At 36.8% G+C, this 19,625-nt stretch overlaps 1 protein-coding gene across 4 annotated transcripts in view; it reads left to right on the forward strand.

Moving 5' to 3' along the window:
• The window catches only part of RNF216 (ring finger protein 216), a 212,688-nt gene that overhangs the window by 80,407 nt on the left and 112,656 nt on the right, over window positions 1-19,625 (forward strand). For all 4 annotated transcript variants that reach the window (XM_072597645.1, XM_072597647.1, XM_072597648.1 and 1 more), the window contains exons 7-9: window positions 2,905-3,069; window positions 11,936-12,050; window positions 14,710-14,849. In XM_072597645.1, the coding sequence (XP_072453746.1) occupies window positions 2,905-3,069; window positions 11,936-12,050; window positions 14,710-14,849 (420 nt within the window). The remainder of the gene's footprint in view (window positions 1-2,904; window positions 3,070-11,935; window positions 12,051-14,709; window positions 14,850-19,625) is intronic.

Raw genomic sequence — 19,625 nt, forward strand, 5'->3', positions numbered from 1 at the left:
ACCTGAACATAAAGACCTTGGTATGGTTTCTGGGAAAGTCAAGACACAAACTGGAAGACAATGACTTGGAAACTCCTACAAGCAAAGCTCTAAGACAAATGCAGATTGGGCACAAGTCCAGCAAGAATTCCAAGAAGAATTAAAGCATGAGCTAAAGAAAGAGATTTTTAAAAGAGCCTGAAAAGTTAAAAAATTAAATAAAATAAAAATAAGAGCAGTAGAGGAAAAAATGAAAAAAGAAATGAGAGCCAAGATAGTTATGAAAAGAAAATTAACAGCTTGGTAAAAAGAGGTACAAAATTTTATAGAAGAAAATAACTGCTTAAAAATTAGAATTGACCATCAGGAGGTAGTAAAACAAAGTCAAAAGACTGAAAAAATAGAGAAGGTATGAAATATTCAGTAGGAAAACACTGAGCAGGAAAATAAATTACAGAGAGATAATTAAAGAATGATTGGTAAATAAAGAATAAAGAATTAGTCTGCCTGAAAGCTATCATAACAATAGCAAAAAAGAGCTTAGACAATATATTTAAAGAAATTATAAGAGAAAACTGTCAAAATAGCTTAGAACCAGAGGGTAAATTAGAAATTGAAAGAATCCATTAGTCACTTCCTGAAAGAAACCCCAAAATGAAAATTCTCAGAAATACTTTAGCTAAAGTCTAGAACTTTCAGGTTAAGGAGAAAATAGTTCAAATAGCCAAAAAAATACAATTAAAGTACTGTGGAGCTACAGTCAGAATCACTAAGATTTAGCAGCTACCATTTTAAAGCAGTGAGGACTTAGAATATGATATTTCTGGAAAGGAAAGGATCTAGAATTGCAACCTAAAGTTACCTATCTTTAGCAAAACTGTTATAGTGGAAGACCTCAGTTTACCTTTCTCAGACCTAGATAAATTTAACCACAAAATAAATAGAAAAGAAGTTGAAAAGATGAATAAAATTTTAGAAAAGTTAGACAAGATACACCCAGGGAATATTGAAGGGAAATATTATGGAGTATAACTGTTTCTTCACTGCACAAGACTCACAAAAATTGACCATGTATTAAGACATAAAAATCTCACAAACAAATTCAGAAAAGCTGAAATACTAAGTGTGTCTTTTTCTGACCATGGTACAGTAAAAAGTTTATTTAGTAAAGATCCTTTAAAGCATAGATTAAAAATTAATTGGAAACTAATTAATTCAATCATAAAGAATGAGTGGATCAAAGAACAAATTATAGAAACAATAATTTCATTAAAGATAATGGCATCAGTGAGACAACATGCCAGAATTTGTGGGAAGCAGCCAAAGCAATACTTAAGAAAAAATTTATATGTCTGAATACTGATAAAGGAGAAGAGGAGCAGATCAATAAATTGAGAATGGAACTTAAAAAATGAGAAAACCAACAATATAAAAAACCCTTAATTAACCAACAAAATTAGAAATCCTGAAAATCAAAGAAGAGATTTAAAAGTTAAAGTGAAAAAAGCCATTGAATTAACAAAACTAGGAACTGTTTTAAGAAAAAAAATAGATAAACCATTGTCCAAATTTCATTTTTTGAAAAGAAAACCAGTGTCAAAAATGAAAAGAGTGAGTTTGCAATAATGAAAATGAAATAAAAGTAATTATTGGAAGCTATTTTGACCACTCTTAACAAAATGGATGGCTATTTATAAAAATAAATAAATTAAGCAGATTAACAGAAGAGAAAATAGAATACTCACATCCTAGACGAAGAAATCAAACAAGCCATAAGTGAGCTAAGAAAAAAACAAATCTAGGAAGAGATAGATTTACAATCAAATTCTACCAATGTTTAAAGAACAACTAATTCTAATGCTACACTAAGTGTTTAGATAAAATAGGTAAAGAATCTTACCAGCTTCTTTGGTGAAACAAATATGGTCTTGATACCTAGATTTAAGAGAATCAAAATAGAAATTGAAAACCAAACACTAATTTCCTTAATACCGTTGATGCAAAAATTCTAACTAGAACACTAGCAATGAGAGATTACAGCAATATATTGTAAAGATCGTCCACTTATGACCAGGCTGGATTTATACCAGGAATGAATGGCTGATTACTATCAGGAAAACTAGTAGCATAATTAACCATATTAACAACAAGCACAATAAAAATCATATAATTATATCAGTGGCTTTTGACAAAATACAGCACCCTATTAAAAAGTACAGGAATAAATGGAACATTCCTTAAAATGAAAGGTAGTATCTATCAAAAAGTAAGCTTTATCTTTAGTGGGGATAAAAAGCTTAGATTTCTCGTAAGATCTGAAGTGAAGCAAGGATGTCCACGATCTCCACTACTATTCAATATCACATTAGAAATGCCAACTAAGTCATTAAGACAACAAAAAGGTATTGAAAGAACAAACATAGGCAATGAGGAAACAAAACTGTCACTCCACAGAAGTCTACTTCTTAGAGAACCTTAGGGAATCAACTAAAAAATTAATTGAAATAATTAGCAACTTATGTAAATTGCAGGATATAAAACCCATAGAAATCATCAGCATTTCTGAATATTACCAACGAAACTGAACAGGAAGAGATAAAAAGAGAAATACTGCAGATAGTATAAAATACTTGACAGTCTTCCTGCCAAGATGCACACAGGAGCCATATGACCGCAATTTAAAAAGCACTTCACACAAATTAAGACAGATCTAAACAATTGGAGAAATACTAATTGCTCGTAGAGAACGACTGCTTTGGATTCTGTTACGCTTATCTCCCCTCCCTGCCTTCAATTCATGTATTCTCATGGTATAGGGAAATTAAACACAGTTGCTTTGAGACATCTTGGGTTTTTTGTATATTTGTTGTGTTAGAAACAAATCACATTAGCAATTTTTATTACTTTTCTGCTTTTTCATTTCAGGTGTCTAAAGTGGACTATTTTGACTTTTCTAAACTTACTCCTCTTGACCAGCGTTGCTTTATACAAGCTACTGATCTACTCATGGAAGATTTCAAAATGCTCAGTACTCAGGACATCAAGTGGGCACTGCATGAGCTCAAGGGACACTATGCAATCACCCGAAAGGTTCTCTACTTCTATTCTTGGATTCTTTTTCACAGCCAGCTCTTACTTCTTCCCCCCGTATATAGGTGAAGAGGTCAGGCTAAAGGATTGAGTGTGGTTTCTCTTTGGGAGGTGAGGAAGAGTGGGGGATGCTAAGGAGATGGCAGATTTTGAAGTAGAAGGATTCTGGGAAGTTACCCAGGCTAAAACCCTTCATTTTGCTATTGAAAAATCTGAGGCCCAGAGGTTGCCCAAGGTTACGCAGGTAGGATTGAGTAGAGGGGAAATGTGATCCTTTTCCTTTTTCCAGAGGACTTAAAGAAGAGCACAGATGTGATAGACATAAAAATCATCTTCATGGCAGGATGCTAAGATACTAGGATTGATTACTAAGGGAAGTAGTAAATTCTTTTTATTTGAAGTTCTTTAAGAAAAGACTAGACAGATGCTCTGTGTGACACCAGGGAATAAAAGAGACTAAAACCTGCTGTACCTGTTTGGAAAATCACTGAGATTAGCCTGTAACAGTGATTCTCACAGTATAGAACAGCCCTGCAGCCCTGTGCATGGTGTATTCTGCAGATTTTACACACATAGACCTCATGTTTTTCATAAATAGCTATGATATTCATGTGTCTTTGGGTTGTTAATCCTCATCAAAGATGCCACTCCTTGTTAACATTGCTGCTATTATGGCTAGTATTGAAAAAGTTCTTCCCTTCCTCATCTGATCTGTATCTATTTAGGAAGCTGCAGGATATCTCTGGTTGATTCCTTTTGTTGACTTAGATAGCTGCAGATCCAAGATTGGAGGAGGCAGTAACCGAGGGGAATATATTTGACCATGGGATATCTCCAGGTTGCTTCTAGCTTTATGATGTGATTTTATTTTATTTTTTTATTTTTTATTTTTTTATTATTTTTTAATGTTTAACAATCACTGCCATGCAACTGAGATTTTATCCCCCCCACACCTACCCCCCACTACTCCCCTCCCTCCCCACGACTGCAAACAATTCTGTATAGGTTCTACATATACTTTCCTACTGAGTATATTTTCACTATAGTCATGCTATGTAGTCAGACTAAAATAAATGAAAGAAATCATATAACAAATCAAAACATGATACACAAACACATACACATACACAAACATGATCTGCTACATTTTGCGAATGACTTCCATATTTCTTTCTCTGAGTGTGGAAGGCATTTTGCCTTGAGAACCACCTTTGGGATTTTTTTTTTTTAAGAAGTTCTTGCGTTATTACGAAATTCCAAGTCTACCAGAAAAAACTCTCGCACACTGTGGTCGTTGCTGTGCACAAAGTTCTCCTGGTTCTGCTCCTTTCACTCAGCGTCAGATCATATAAGTCCTTCCAGGCCTCTCTGAAGTCTTCTTGTTCCTCATTTCTTATGGCATAATAGTACTCCATTACATTCATATACCATAATTTATTCAGCCATTCCCCAATTGATGGACATCCCCTTGACTTCCAGTTTTTGGCAACTACAAAGAGTGCTGCTATAAATATTTTTGTACATGTGGGACCCTTTCCCATTTTTATGATCTCTTGGGGATACAGTCCTAGTAGCGATATTGCTGGGTCAAAGGGTATGCACATTTTTGTAGCCCTTTGGGCATAGTTCCAAATTGCCCTCCAGAATGGTTGGATGCACTCGCAGCTCCACCAACAATGAATTAGTGTTCCAACTCTCCCACATCCTCTCCAGCATTTATCATTTTCTTGTTCTGTCATGTTTGCCAATCTTATAGGTGTGATGTGGTACCTCAGAGTTGTTTTGATTTGCATCTCTCTAATCAATAGTGATTTAGAGCATTTTTTCATATGATTATAGATATCTTTAATTTCTTCTTCCGAAAATTGCCTGTTCATATCCTTTGACCATTTTATGATGTGATTTTATGAATTGACACAGTTATTTTCTTTGAGGAGCCACTTAGTTGTACATTTTCCATTAGCCAGAATATTCTGCTTCTATTTACATTTCTTCCCACAATCACTTAGACTTTTCCTAGGTATGACCTGAATTGTTAATGACCTAGAGTCATGGAAATTTTCCCAGCGTGCATTGTAGAGCAGCTTATGGCCAGAAATCCCCGGTTTTTCGAAGAATTTTGTTATCTGTTAGCATACTGGAGAAAGGTGCTGTGAAAGGACAAGTGAGAGGAAGGAAGGGGAAAAATGTATATTTTCATATTATGTATTCAAAAGAAAGAAGCCTGTTTTCTCTAAATATTATAAAAAAAGGAATGCTTCTTAGTTAAGAGTGGAATTTATGGATATATGATTACAGTGAGGTGTGAGGTAACTCTTATTCATGTCAGTTTTCTTTGAAAGATTTGTAAGGTCAGATCTTCGTTGTCCTATGGCATAGAACTTGATGAATTAACATGAACTTTCACATTCAATTCAATGGTTATTTATTAAATGCCTACTACAGACCTTGCTTTATACAAGTAGACTGTTCCACAAATTTTTATGTAATGTGAATTTGTTTTCAGACATGGGGAAAGGGAAGATAGTGGCAGGAAGGGGGCTATGTGTCCACCAAGGGAAGCTATCACAGGATTCAAGGACATTTTGGGGCCAGGGGCAGAGAAGTGGGAGGGGGAGGAGGAACATGGGGAGGGCCTGGGACTAGCCACGTGGGTGCCAGACACAGATGGGAGAGGATGGGGAGAGATCCCTGGTACCTGAGTGAGGACTTTTGGGTCTAGATATGTATGTGGAGGAGGGCAGAGATCTTTTCTTGGCTTAGCAGTTCTGTAGCAAAGCCCAAATCTGCCAAACCCCTATCCAGTGGTGGTTTCCCTGGATTATTTCACTTGGAGTTTTGTTTGTTTGTTTTGTTTTAATGGAGGGAGGCCTTAAGAGAGAAAGAGGACAGTGCTGTATGGTAAAGTTAACATAAGTGGTTTTTTTGCGATGCAGATTTCTTTCAGAATTATTTGTTTTGTTTACATAAAGTTAAATTTGTATAATGATGTAAAGCAAGAACTGTGTTTATGTGCAAGTCCTCTGAACTGGGGAGCAAAAAACAAAACAAAACACAACCCCTACCTTTAAGGAGTTGACATCCAACAGGGGAGTTAAACCGTTTACGAAGATAATTAAGTGTTCTACAATATTTAGGTTCCCACTTGAGAGTAGGTGACACAAATTTGTAGTGGTCCCTAGGGTGTACCATTATATGATTTGCACCAATGGCATTCAAAAGCTCATGATTAGCTTTGGAGAGGACAGATTGACAAAGGGATATTCTAGAGTTGGTGTTTGACAAGGTCTGAGTGCCAGCAGGACAAGAGAGTAAGGAATTCAAGGATGATGTAGAGTATAAGTTGAGGTGGTTAAACAATAAAATTAATCTTCTAAAGAGAAATCGAAGAAGACTAGGAGTTCAGAGTAACTGGAAATCATGATGAGGGCAACAAAGATGAAGAATAGGTTTAGGGTAACTGCATATGTATAACATATCAAATTGCTTGCCTTGAAGAGGGAGGAATGAGAATTTGAAACTTAAAATTTTATAAAAATAAATTAAATAAAAAGTAAACTAAAATTTTTTTATGTGTAATTAAGGGAAAAATTTGGAGGGAAAAATAGGTTCAGAAGAAGCAACCAGAGGAAGAAGATGGAGGGACAGGAATTAAAAGAGTACTTTGCCAAAACATTATTTCAGTGAGCTTCCCAGTGTTTTGCAAAATAAGTTTTACATCGTAGCATTTAAAACTGCTTTGGAACTTCATCATAACACTATTCTTAGGTAGGATCCATGTCTTGGGACATAACAGCTACAATGTATTGGTTACTTAAACCTTTATGTTTCGAGGCCAGGATTTCATGCTTTTGGTGTGGGGTATGAAACAGAGCCTGTGATGTAACTTAAGTATGTGAGAGATGGCATCCTAATTTGGAGTGCACATTGACCTTCCAGGAGCTCTGCAGAAATGGGTGAAGCTCGCATTGTGAACAGTCTGTATAAATCATGGCAGATTTTTTTTAGCTCATTTTTTTTTTTTTTGGTACAAATAGTTGTACATTGGGCCAAGATTCCTAATGATTACATTACAAACTACATAGTTGTTTCTAAGCCTTTTAATTTTTTATTTCTGGCCTTTGGGAACTTTCTAAATGCCAAATATTTTTGAAGCAACTTATAAAGTGCAAAAGCAAGCTTTAAAATTGAAAACGAAAGCCTTCAGATTTCTTAGCTATCTTGGTTACTCTACCAACAAACATTTATTAAGCACCTGTCTGCCAGGTACTGGGGATTCAGATACAAAGAATAAAGCATTCATTCTCTTCCCTCCTTCCATCAGATTTGTTCCAAAATGATGACTTTTCTTCCTCATAGTTCTGTCTTCTCTGCTTGATAATTTAGTAAAGTTGAAGCTTACTCTTTGACCTTGTAATCATGTTTTTAGTGGCAAACTGTGGTGTCATAATTCTCAGATTACTTCACCACAGGACAAAACAAAGCTGAAGAAAACAAGCAGGGGGTGGAGGTGGGTAGAGGGGCATGTGCAAGAAACCTTTATAAAGTAGCATCTTTTGGAACAGCAGGAAAAGACTGAAAATTACTAGCAAACTAACATTTTATTTTTTAGATCTTATCATTTCATCTCAGTCCCCCAAAGTACTTTGCTAAAACTCTCCCTGTTGCTATATAGCTGTTTGAGTGGGGCCTATGTAGTAACAGTGACTGCACAGTTAGGAAAGTCTGACAGCCTGCTGGTGTGGCAATCAGTGCTGAATGGAAAGAGCTCTAGGCTCAGCTCAGCAGCCACCATTATGACCTTGGGCAAGTCTCGTCATTTTTAATGGGCTTCAGTTTCCTCATCTATAAATCAAGTGCTATGCTTGACACACGCTCAGATATGCCCTCCAATTCAAATTCTGTAATTGAGCAAAGCATCTTCGGTATTTCACAAATGGTTTGAAATGTCAGTCATATAAGAGCAGAATTGATAGTTTTATTTGAGGAGAGGTGGTAGTTTTAACCAAAATGAAAAACTTAGAATAATTATTCTTAGATGGATTCTGCAGAACCAGCTTTAGCTTGAGATGACTAAAGCCATAATCTCCTTTTAGTAGTTAACACTTGTCATAAAGCATTTGTTCAAAAACACCAATCCATTGCAACAGATGATCACTCTTGAATGAATGATCTTAACCTTGTAATGGGACTTTTCTGTGGTGAGATGACCTAATAGTATTTTGTTAAGTAATGGGAGAGAATTTTTTCCATAGGTGTCATTAAATTAAGCATTGTTTACTTTTCGACTCTTTTTTTCTCCCTAGCTCCATGATTTCCATAAGAAAATCCAAAAGAGATGCAGACATCTCTACAAGAAAACACACACCTCAAGGATCTTGAATAGACTATACATATTATAAGTTCTTCTGCAGCAGGAATGTGCTCTGTCTTACTATCATATTCCACATATTTCTAGTATCATAGAAGTCACTTAATAAATGTTTATTCTGAGACTTTTTGCAACATTGCACATCTGTAGTCCCCTGCTATTCAGATGAAAAAAGGAAAGGTGCCATTTCCTGGTCTCTATTGGGCCAAAACATTCAGCTTCATTTTATTGTACTTTTATTACTATATTCATTATGTATACTGTCTTCTTGGTTCAGTTCTTGTATTAGCACATAAAAATTTTTCCACCTTTCTCTGAATTCTTGTCACTTCTTACAGCACAATAATATTACATTGCACTCATATATCACAATTTCTTCAGCTCCTTCATAGTCAGTGGACACCCTCCCCGATTTTCACTTATTTGCTGCCACCAAAAAATGTTATCATAACCATCTTGGCCTATGTGGGACCTTGCTTTTTTGTCTTAGTGGCAACATCTGTTACTTGGTTTCATAGTACTCAGAGGTTAAAGAGCCTACTTAACAATGACTCTAAGAGGAGAGGATAGCAATCCAATAGGTTTTTAGCCAACTGGGCTTCTGTTGCCCACAAAATATTGTTGGAAACTTGTCATTAAGATCTCCACCACATTGTTTTCAGTTTTCTGTACCAGACAAGAAATCTGAGGTACAGAAACTTTATCCATTGTCACATTTGCCCAAAAAAGTCATCAATAGCAGGCAGCTAGGTGGCTCAGTGAATAGAACACCAGCCCTGGAGTCAGGAGGACCTGAGTTCAAATTTGGCCTCAGACATTTGACACTTACTAGCTGTGTGACCTCCGGCAAGTCACTTAACCCCAATTGCCTTGCCTTGCCCCTTCAAAAAAAAAAAAAAGAAAAAAGTCAGTAAACATTTATTAAACACCTGCTATAAGCCAGGCACTGTGCTAAGCTCTCGGGATACAAAAAGAGGCAAAAGATAGTCCCTGCCCTCAAGGAGCTCACAGTCTAATGAGGGAGACAACAAGCAAACAAATGTGTACAACAAACAGATGTTGAGGAGTCACAGGTGATGCCTAGGTTGCAAACCTGAAAGACTGGGAAGATAGAATTGCCCTGTAAAGTAATAGAGAAATTGGTAGGAGAGAGGGATAGTTACAGGGAAAGATCATTAGTTCCATTTTGGATGTGTTTAACATGTCTGCTGAACAGCCTCGTTTGAGATGTCTGAAGGAGAATTGCAGATAGGAGATTGAAGGTTAGCAGAGAATTGGGGACAGGATAGGTAGATGTGAGAATCACTGATGTATAGATGGTAATTAAATCCATGGGAGCTGTTGTGATTATCAAGTGAAGTGGCAGAGGAGGAGACGGGACCTAGGAAAGACTGGGGCTTACCATATATATAATCATTCAGCTTCTCAGACAGCTTCCTGTAAACATCTGAGTTTAACTACAGGTAGCCTCTCCTTTAGAACTGTATGATGTATGTATTACAGAGAAGCCAAGAGATAAATTGAGTAACTGCACTTGACAGATACACAATAGCAGGATGGAAACATGGTCTCAACATTCACCTTAAATGATGGCATTGAAATGGGCAAAAGAGGGGAAGTTGTTCATTAGAAATAACTAAATTAAAATGGAAACTGAGACCTAACGTTACCTCATGTTGACACAGGTATATCCTTAGTAGAGTTACAGGGAAGTCTTGGTATAGCTATCGCAACATGGACTGGGGGTGGAAAGGGTACCCTCAGTTCACAGTTAAGACCTTCTAATAATTATGTGGAAGAAATCTGCTTCAATCAAAATAGATAAAGAAATGGGAATGGGAGAGGATGGGGACGTGTTGTCCTCAGTTTTCTGACTCGTGAGTAGCAATTTGGCCAAATTGTTAATAATTTCAGCAATTTTCCCTTTTTAATGGACGTAAGATATTTTTCCCCAGCATTTTCAAAGGGAAACAAAAGCAGTTACTATGTAATTAAAATCCAGTTAGCTTTTTGGCTATATTTTAGTTAAGTGGCAGTGTTAGATAGTAAAAAGTCAAGAGATCTGAACCAGGAGTCAGAAGACCTGGGTTCTAATTCTGGATTTTCTACTTAATGAGGGGATGCCTTGGGTAAGTCTCACCTAACTTTTTACTTTTTTTTTTTCAAATGAAAATACCTGCCCTCCCAATCATGGGACCAGGGTAAGGCTCATCGGATGAAGTTACATGTGTGAAAATACTTTCTTAGCTCCCAAGTATTATTATGTAAATATTTGGTCTTTCTATATGCTACTCATCTATTTAAAAATTTGGAAACGGGAAAAATTTTCATGATGCTGAAGATGATGTGGTATTGACTTTCCCTTCCCCAGCCCCAATAAATAAGTGGGTACCATCTCGGTGGGAAGGGGCATGCATTTAGAACACAAGTACTCTTGGGACACTCACACTTTTAACTAAGACTTAATTATTAGTTTATGTCAGAGCAGGGAGCAGTTGTCAGGGTAAAAATGGGACATTGATTATAGGGTTATAAATTTATAGAGTTTCTAGAGAGGTTGAGGCCATCTAGTTCAACCTTCCCAGTATACAGATGGGAAAACTGAGCTCCAGATAAGTTAACTGGAACCTCTGTAAGGTCACACAATTAGTAAACGGCAGAGCCCAGATTTGACTTCCTCCAGGTCCTCTGATTACTACATAACTAGGACTTTTCCCACTATACCACACTGCTTTCCTCATTGGCTTCAAGGGGTTTCACTTGGGGAATGGGGGAATGCCAAGATGGAGGAAAGTAGTTGTTTACAAAGCAGATGGGAGAATAACCAAAACAAACTACACATCTCCCATTATTGCTTGAGGCCAAAGGGTTGGCCCTGAAATTACCTGATAGCACATACTACTAACCCAACCTGTAATCTAGGAGCTAAGAGGAGAAAAATCGGGGGAAGTAAAGGCGTATACATTATATCTTCATATAAAATGCATCATTTTTGCTTTCAGATCTGTTACAGAGAAATTGGATCACAGTCTTATTTCTCTAGTTCTAACAATTGTAGGATTTAATTATTGGCAATTTCGTTATAGCAGTATTCCATTGCAAATTACAATTTATATCCTATTGAGTTCCTTACAATGGAATTTTACTCTCACTTCTTGAGTATTAGAGAGTAAATTGTTGAATTATTTTTTATTATCAAGATCTTTACTGTTTCCCTTACTTCCCTTCCCCTAAATAGCTAACGTTTCATTTTGGTTAATCCTCTGCTTTGTTAGCATTTTAGTATGGTTGGGAAGATGACATGAAATTATGTTTATTTTGTTTCTATTTAGTAACCAACGCTAGTAAGAAATTTGTTCAAAATGAGGGTTCTGGATTATGTGCATTTAAATTTTTCCATATTCATCCTGACCGTTCCCCACCCTCCCAGTCCAATTTCTATGAATAATTGAAAGTTGCCTAAGTTTAGTAACCTTTTCCATTTTTTAATTTTAGGCCTTTTCTGATGCCATTAAAAAATGGCAGGAGCTATTACCAGAAGCCAGTGGAAAGAGAAAAAAGAGGAAAGAAATGAATCAGTATTCTTACATAGATTTCAAATTTGAGCAAGGTAAATGGAAAACTGTGTGTGAGTGTTCCTACCTTGTATGAAACCATTCAGCAGAACTTATCCACTTACCCACAGCAGTCAAGTAAATGCTACTATTTTGTGGGGTGCTTTAGCAAATATACCTGAATAAGAGCCCTTGCTTTTGTTCATAAACTCTTTTCAAGGTCAAATACTGACATACAAAAACTACTTTGAGGGCACATCAGAGTTTAAGGAAACATTTCAAATATTTCCTATTATTCATTCCTGGAGCATATATTGACAAGAAAATGAACCTTTTGTGGGGTAGAAAATCACATATAAATAGATACTGCTTGGTTCAACTCTTTGGTCCAGAAAAAACTGGCTTCCAGTGTCTGCCATGAGTTCACAATATACCAGGCTAAAAATTTAGATGAACAAGCCAACCTTACTAAGAAATCACCTGAGATCCTGAGAGAATCTAGTTTTTGTAACTTTTTAGTTTAGAAATCCTGCTGTACAGACAAAATACATGCCTTTTAGATGCCTTCTTGATTACTTTTATTTTTGAAGATGAAATACTATGGAACTCTTTACTAAATGAAAGTTCATGTCATCTGCAAGATGTAAAATTGAAAGAATTTACAGGAAACTTCCCTTTAGTCGCATGTTCCCTAGGTGGAGGGGAAAGGGGACTTCCTTCTTACCACCTTTTCCTCAAACCACTGCTATATTTGGACACATTTTCTCCCATTGGGTCTTCTCCTTTTTATTGTTTATCCCTTGTGTGTTACTATCCAGATTTGTATGATTTCAAGTATGCTTAAAAGAATAATTCCTCTAAAGATATTCAGAATTAAGAACTCGATAAGGGTGTAGAATCCTAGAGTTGGAAGAGACCTTAGCGATCACCTCCCTCTCAGTTCAAGAACTCCCTTGATGATAATACCTCTGACAGGTGGTTATCCAGCCTCTGTTTGACTCCGTTGTCTGGCTGATACCTCACTTCTTTATGAGGCAGTTCATGCTATGATTGTACAGTTTGAATTTTTATAGAGGTCTTAAAAGTCTGTTTCCTAATGACTTTCACTTGTCTTGCCAAATTCTGCCTTCTGGAGCAACGCAGAGTAAATCTAAGCCTCCTTTCACATGCCTTCGGTACTTCAAAAGGTATCTTTTGGTTTGGGTACTTCCTACCCAATGCAAAGCAAAAATGGCCACAGTAGTCTGCATGTGTTGTCTCAGAAAAATTTAAAAATCATTGTTGAGCAGCCTACCTTCTGATGATGAACCTCTCCAAAGTTAACTGGGCTGGTCCTCAGATGACAGTCAGTCATTTTTGGTTTGGCACCTGCCAGAGCTTGTGCTGTGTTAATGTAGCTGTCAAGAGCTCCTGGTCTACTCCCCACCATTATAATGCATTGGAATGAGGCTTTTGTAGGAGTTTCGTATGACAGTGATTCCTTAAAATATTTAAGACTTCTATCATGTTCCCATCTCTTACCTCCACTCCTCAAAGAGTAAATAATCAGGTCATGATGAGGTGACCAGTTGTTAGGTTGTAGTACAGGTACAAGATTCTTGTTTAGTATGGGCTAGACTAGATGATCTCTAAGATCTCTTCCACATTGGAATGTGTGTTCCAAATCTTCCTGCGCACTTACTTGTGCATAACAAAAACAGACAATGAACTTGTGCTTTCCCCATACAAATTTGTCAAGCCTAGTTTTCTCTGTTCAGTACCTTTGTGATAGTTTTAACTTAAATGTGGCAACTTACACTTACATTTTTTCTAAATTTCATCTTATTTGTTTTTCTAATCACTTAATTTAAGGAAAGAAAATCATCCTCTTCATTTTTTGGATGTGCATATTGTACAGTGATTTTCTCATGAAATGTTTAATTGAGATTTAAATCCTAAATTGTACCATATTTCAGCCCATGTGTTATCTCCATTGGGAATTATATAAGCACTGTAGTATTAAATTCACATGTAGAAACAGGAAAGCAGAATTACATAAAGCAGAAAATAGAAATCATATAAATCAATATGGATGGATCAGTTTTTAAGTGGAATTTTTTTGTGGTCATATTATTGGTTAACCACTGTTTTGAAAGTTCTAGATAGTGGCTGGAGGGAAAAGAAGAAAAAAGGACAGAAACATGTAAATTGTTTGTCACTAATTTCAAGCATAGGTTTGAAAACTTATATGCCAACTCCCTTTATCCACCCTAAATCGAAGCAAACTTTTCTTTGAGGGCAAATTTCTGTTTAGCAGAGGAGAATACTTTCATGTATTAATCACATATTATAGTGCCCCAGACTGTCTAGGCCTTATGAAAAACACAAAGATTAGTATAACTCCCTTCAGATTCTTTCAGTCTAATAGAGAAGAAATAAATACTGTTAGAAAGTTTCAAAGAAAATGCTCATTTATGGGAAGTCATTTTTAGTTTTGGTAGAGGATTCACAGAGGAGGTGATATTTGAGAACAGGTACAATGATGGAGCCAAGTGGGTTGGAGAACAGCATGTACTCTAGTTTGGTTGAAACACAGGGAGGTAGCAGGAGTGGTGGGACATCTGACTAGAAGCATAAGGAGTAAGTGGGTCAGACTGTGGAGGGAATTCAATATGAAGACCCAAATTCCTGGCACTATGTCTTTTGCTGAAATTTTTATTGTCTTATATTCTTTAGGTGATGTAAAAATAGAAAAGAGAATGTTCTTTCTGGAAAATAAGCGTCGACATTGGAGGTCCTATGAGAGGCGTTCACTCCTTCCACCTGTGAGAAAAGAGCAAGAATTTTATGAGAAGAAAGTCAAAGAGATGGCTGAGGTAAGATCTTTATTCTGGGGGTTTGGGATTAAAGGTGGGGAGAAGGAGAAGGGGTGTATTTCATGATAACTTTTTCATTGCTCAGACTATGGTTCTGATAGTGTTGGTGTCATGTTGGTGTGCCTTCCCACACATAGTATGTCGTAAGTGTGTGCTGGACTTGGAGTGAAGGAGGGAGCAGAAACCCATGTTGTAAATAAGGCTTTTTACTGAGAGGTTCTGTAACAAAGTCTCTTCACTTCTTTGCCTCAGTTTCCTAATAAAGCAAAGGAGTTGAACTAGACAGTCTCTAATGTTCCTTACAGTTCTGAGATTCTGTCATTTTCCTCCTACTAAAGAAGTAATTCTGGAAAGGGGAAAAATGAAGAAACTGAATGATGAGATTATCACCTGGCAACATTTTGGATCATGGAGATGATTATTTGTTAAGGAGGGATCCTCCTTCCCCTTTTTATTTTTCATATCTTCAATTTAATCCTTATGTTCCCTTAGCCTTAAGCTCAAAGAAAAATATTCTCTTTTTTTGTGGATTCAAAGGAATTGACATTCACATAGACTGTTATGGTAATAAAGTTGGCTTTTGTCTTAGATGTTATTTTCAGAACACAGGTGAGAAGACTATGCAGGATTATTTATAGTTTTCTTTTTCTCATTTTTCACTCATGAGCACTGATTATGAGTTCTTAGCACATATGAATGAGAATAAGCTTTATTTACAAGGAGTTAAGTGTGACACTTCTCAAGTTCCGTTTATATTCGTTTTCCTCAGAAAGCCAGTTCTGGCTGTAAGGTCCCAGTTAGTAGTCACTTTAGGATGTAGAGTAGAAGTCACTGGAGTAGAAGTCAGAAACCATAACCTCAGACAGTTCACTGCATATCTGTGGACCTAATCTTCTCATTGGTACAGTGAGAAGATTGGACTAAGTGATCTCTTAGGTTCTTTTCAGCTTTAAATTTCAGTACTTTTATGATTTAGTCCTCATAGCAAGATGCCTTTTGATATTGGCCCTAATTAAGGTCTATGAGGAAGCTGTTTATACCCTGTTTTTAAAAGAAACTTAAAAAAATTTCTAAAAAAAAGTCCCCATTATTACATATATTGAGCACACTATGAAAAGAAGTTATTTCAAATGGCAACTGAAAAACAAAGCTTGACAAATTTATCAATGGTCTCAGTTCAGTTTCCTTCATTTTCTATTTAGGAGAGTTCCATTGAATTTCTCGTCTTTTAATACCTAATAACTAGAGTATCAATCAGCAAGACTTTATTTACCATCAACTCTGTGCCCTAACACTGTTCTAGGTTCCAAGAATTCCCTCCCTGATCCTGCTCCCCCATCCCCCCGGTGTATTTTATGTGTGGGGCTTTACAGTGGGAATGTTGATTAATACATTTATTCAGATTTTTTTTTGGTTGTTATTTTGTTTGTTAACAACTGTCATCTAAGTAACTCTAGTATCTCCTGAATCCAACTGGTTATTCCATCTCCTGCTTCACCTTAATGAGAACTTGGGATCTAGAACTTGGGAACTTGCCTCCTGTTTATATCAAATCATTCTCTGTACCATTACTCTTCCTTTCCTTTTTTAATCATAAGACAGTTGGGCATTTATTAAATGCTTACTAAATTCCAGGCTGTCTGTTAGGCTCTGAGGATACAAATAAAAGAATTGAAACAATCTCTTTTCAAATAGAACTTTCATCCTAATGGAGTAGTCACTGAGACAGAGAGGGAGAGGAAGAGAGGAATACATACATACATAGACATATTCTTCTATATATGTGTTCCTTTCTCTGTATGGATGATTATATATACATACAGAGAGAGTATATATGTACAGAATAAAGAGAATAAATACAAGGAAGTACAAAATAGTGGAATACAAGTTAGTTTGCTGGGGAGGCAGGGCAAGTTAGATTTCATGTAGAAGTTGGTACATGAGAAGGGTACAGTAGGTCAGAAGTAAGGGGGACATACATTGTAGGTATAAGCAGTGACCATACAAAGATGGGATGTGAAGAACAAAGAGAGGGCCAGTTTGGCTAGTAACATCCCTTGAAGTTAGAAAACTAGGTTGACTAGATTGTGAAGGACTAAACGAAGGAGTTTATTCAAATGATAGAAAACCACATATGGATATTGAGTTAGGGGAATAAGGTGCTTAAGGAAAACTACTTTGGCAGCAAATGTGTAGAATGAACTAGAGTGGGAAGAGACTTGCAACTTTAAAGAAAATCAATTGGGAAGTTGTTGAAATAATCTAGGCAAAAGGTGATGAGGCCCTGAACTAAGCTGGTAGATGTGTGAATAAAGAGAAGGGTTCATATTCTGTAGAGGTTATAGAGGTAGCAAAATTTGACAACTGGTTAGATAGGAGTGAAAATGAGGAGTCCAGGAAAATGCAGAGGTTACAAAGTTGGGAGACTAGAAAAATGGTGATACCTTCTCCAGAAATGGGGAAGTTTTGAAGAGGAGGGGAGAATTTGAGGGAAGAAGAATGCATCCATTTTGGGATATGTTAAATTGTCTCTGGAACTTGCAGTCTTAAATGTCTAATAGGCAATTGCAAATTTGAGATTGGAGCTCAGAAAAGAGACTAGAGCTGGACATTCAAATCGGAATTCATTAAGGGACATAGAAAGAAGAGGTAGTCTGAAACAGAGCCTTGGTGGGGACACTTGCATTTAGGGAGCAAGAAGAAAATGAAGATCCAGCAAAGAAGATTTTTCTCATCAGTTAAGAAGAAGAACTGGGAAAGAACAGTTTCACAAAAATCCAAAGAAGAAAGAGTAACCAGTAGGAATTTTATCCACGGAGTCTAATAGAGAGGTTAAAAAGGATGAGGATCAAGAAGAGGCCGTCATTAGATTTGGCACTTCAGAGATGATTAGTAAATTGGAGAAAAACAGTTTCTTTTGAATGATTAGAATGGAAGCCAGAATTCAGCAGGTTCATAAGAGATTGAGAAGGCAGTCACTATAAATATGCATGGTTTTTTCAAGCAGTTTAATAGAAAAGGGAAGGATAGATATGTGGGGATCATAAGATCAGATGGAATCTTTTGAAGATGAGAGCAACATGGGTGTGTTTGTGAGCATCAGGGAAGGAGATGGATATGGAAAATTGGAGGTAGGGTGTGATAGTGGAGGTAAGCTGCTGGAGGAGAGGAGATCAAGGATGCTTGTGGGAGGAATTGGACTTGGCAAGAAGGGCTATCTCTGAAATAGAGGAGATAGTGGGGATGGGAGAGAGATGTTTGACTGATGTGAAGTGAGGAGAAGGGAGCCTTGGGAAAAGGTCATCATTTTTTTAGTGAGTTGTGAGGTGAGGTTCTCAGCTAAGAGGATGGGGAAAGAGAATGGTGTGAGACACTTGAGGAGAGATGAGAAGATTTGGAATAGGTGCTGTGGTGAGTACACTAGAGAATCAACTAGAGAGGAGTAAAGGGATTTGCTTATGGCCAGAAGTCCCTAGTTGATAAGTTAATTTAAATTTGTAGTGGACACAATCAGCATGGTTGGACTTCCTCAATGAAGGAGGCAGATGGTAGGAGACAGTAGTCAGATCTGGCAGTAGGAAAAAGGGGCAAAAGACTTAAGAGTGTAGAGTATAGTGTGTATGTGTTCGTCCTTCATTTCTGAAGAAGACCATGCCATCAGAGAAATACTGACATGACTTGGCACTTGACTTTGTTTTGAGTGAGGGAGGGCTGTGCAGGTCACCAACTTCACTTCTCCAGAGCCATCTGAATCCAGTGACCAAATATTCATCAGGATGACTGGAGATGACCCAGGATGAGGCAAGTGGGGTTAAGTGACTTGCCCAAGGTCACACAGCTAGTGAGTGTCAAGTGTCTGAGGTGAGATTTGAACTCAAGGCCTCCTGACTTCTGCATGGTGCTCTATCCACTGCACCACCTAGCTGCGCAGAGTATAGTGTAGAAATTGAGAGGGAAGGAGAATGTAACCAGTGCAAGGTTAATGTCCTAGTAAAATATTGAAGGAGGGTTTAGGGGGTTCCCATGAAGATGAAGAACGAGGTTAAAGTTTAAAATACATAGGGGGATATACATAATGATAAAAGATTATAATCAGATAAAAATACTTCTGAATTATCAATATGGGAGTGGATCCTTTATAAGTGATGGAAAGATCAACGGTATGGTGTGTGTATAGTGTAAGTGTAGTGTAGGGAGATCAGGAAATTAAATATTTGTAGAAATTTATTTTTTCCCTCTCTAATAGGGTCTATGCCCATTGTTGCCAACTTTTGGGAAAGATGACATATATTGTCAGGAATGCTTTAATCACTGAATTTGACTTTATCTTGGACTGTACCACCTTATCTAATTGTGTCTCTGACCATTTATTCCTCTTGTTTGATTATTCTTGTATACCCTCATCTTGATTTCACAGTCTGTAACAAGGCAGAAAAAATATATCATTGTTTTTTGATTTGGAGTCTTTACATTTTTTAATGAGAAACTCTAAATATGAATTCTTAGTTTTAACTAAGGAAATTTTGCCAAGCTTATCTATTTTTATTTGATTTGGGAGAGGGAAAAGAGTCTGATCCTTAATCGAAATTTCACAGATTATCTCCTTTTTATGGTCCCAGATTCAAACCAACTCTCTGACTAAATAGAGCCATCATTAAAAATTCTATTCACTTTTGAGCAATTACTCACATTTTTGTCAGATGTAAGATCACTTATTTAGAGCTAAAAACAGCTATAGAAGTGATCCAACCCCCTCATTTTGCAGATAAAGAAATT

The sequence above is a fragment of the Notamacropus eugenii genome, chromosome 3, assembly GCF_028372415.1.
Source record: "Notamacropus eugenii isolate mMacEug1 chromosome 3, mMacEug1.pri_v2, whole genome shotgun sequence".
NCBI lineage: Eukaryota > Metazoa > Chordata > Mammalia > Diprotodontia > Macropodidae > Notamacropus > Notamacropus eugenii.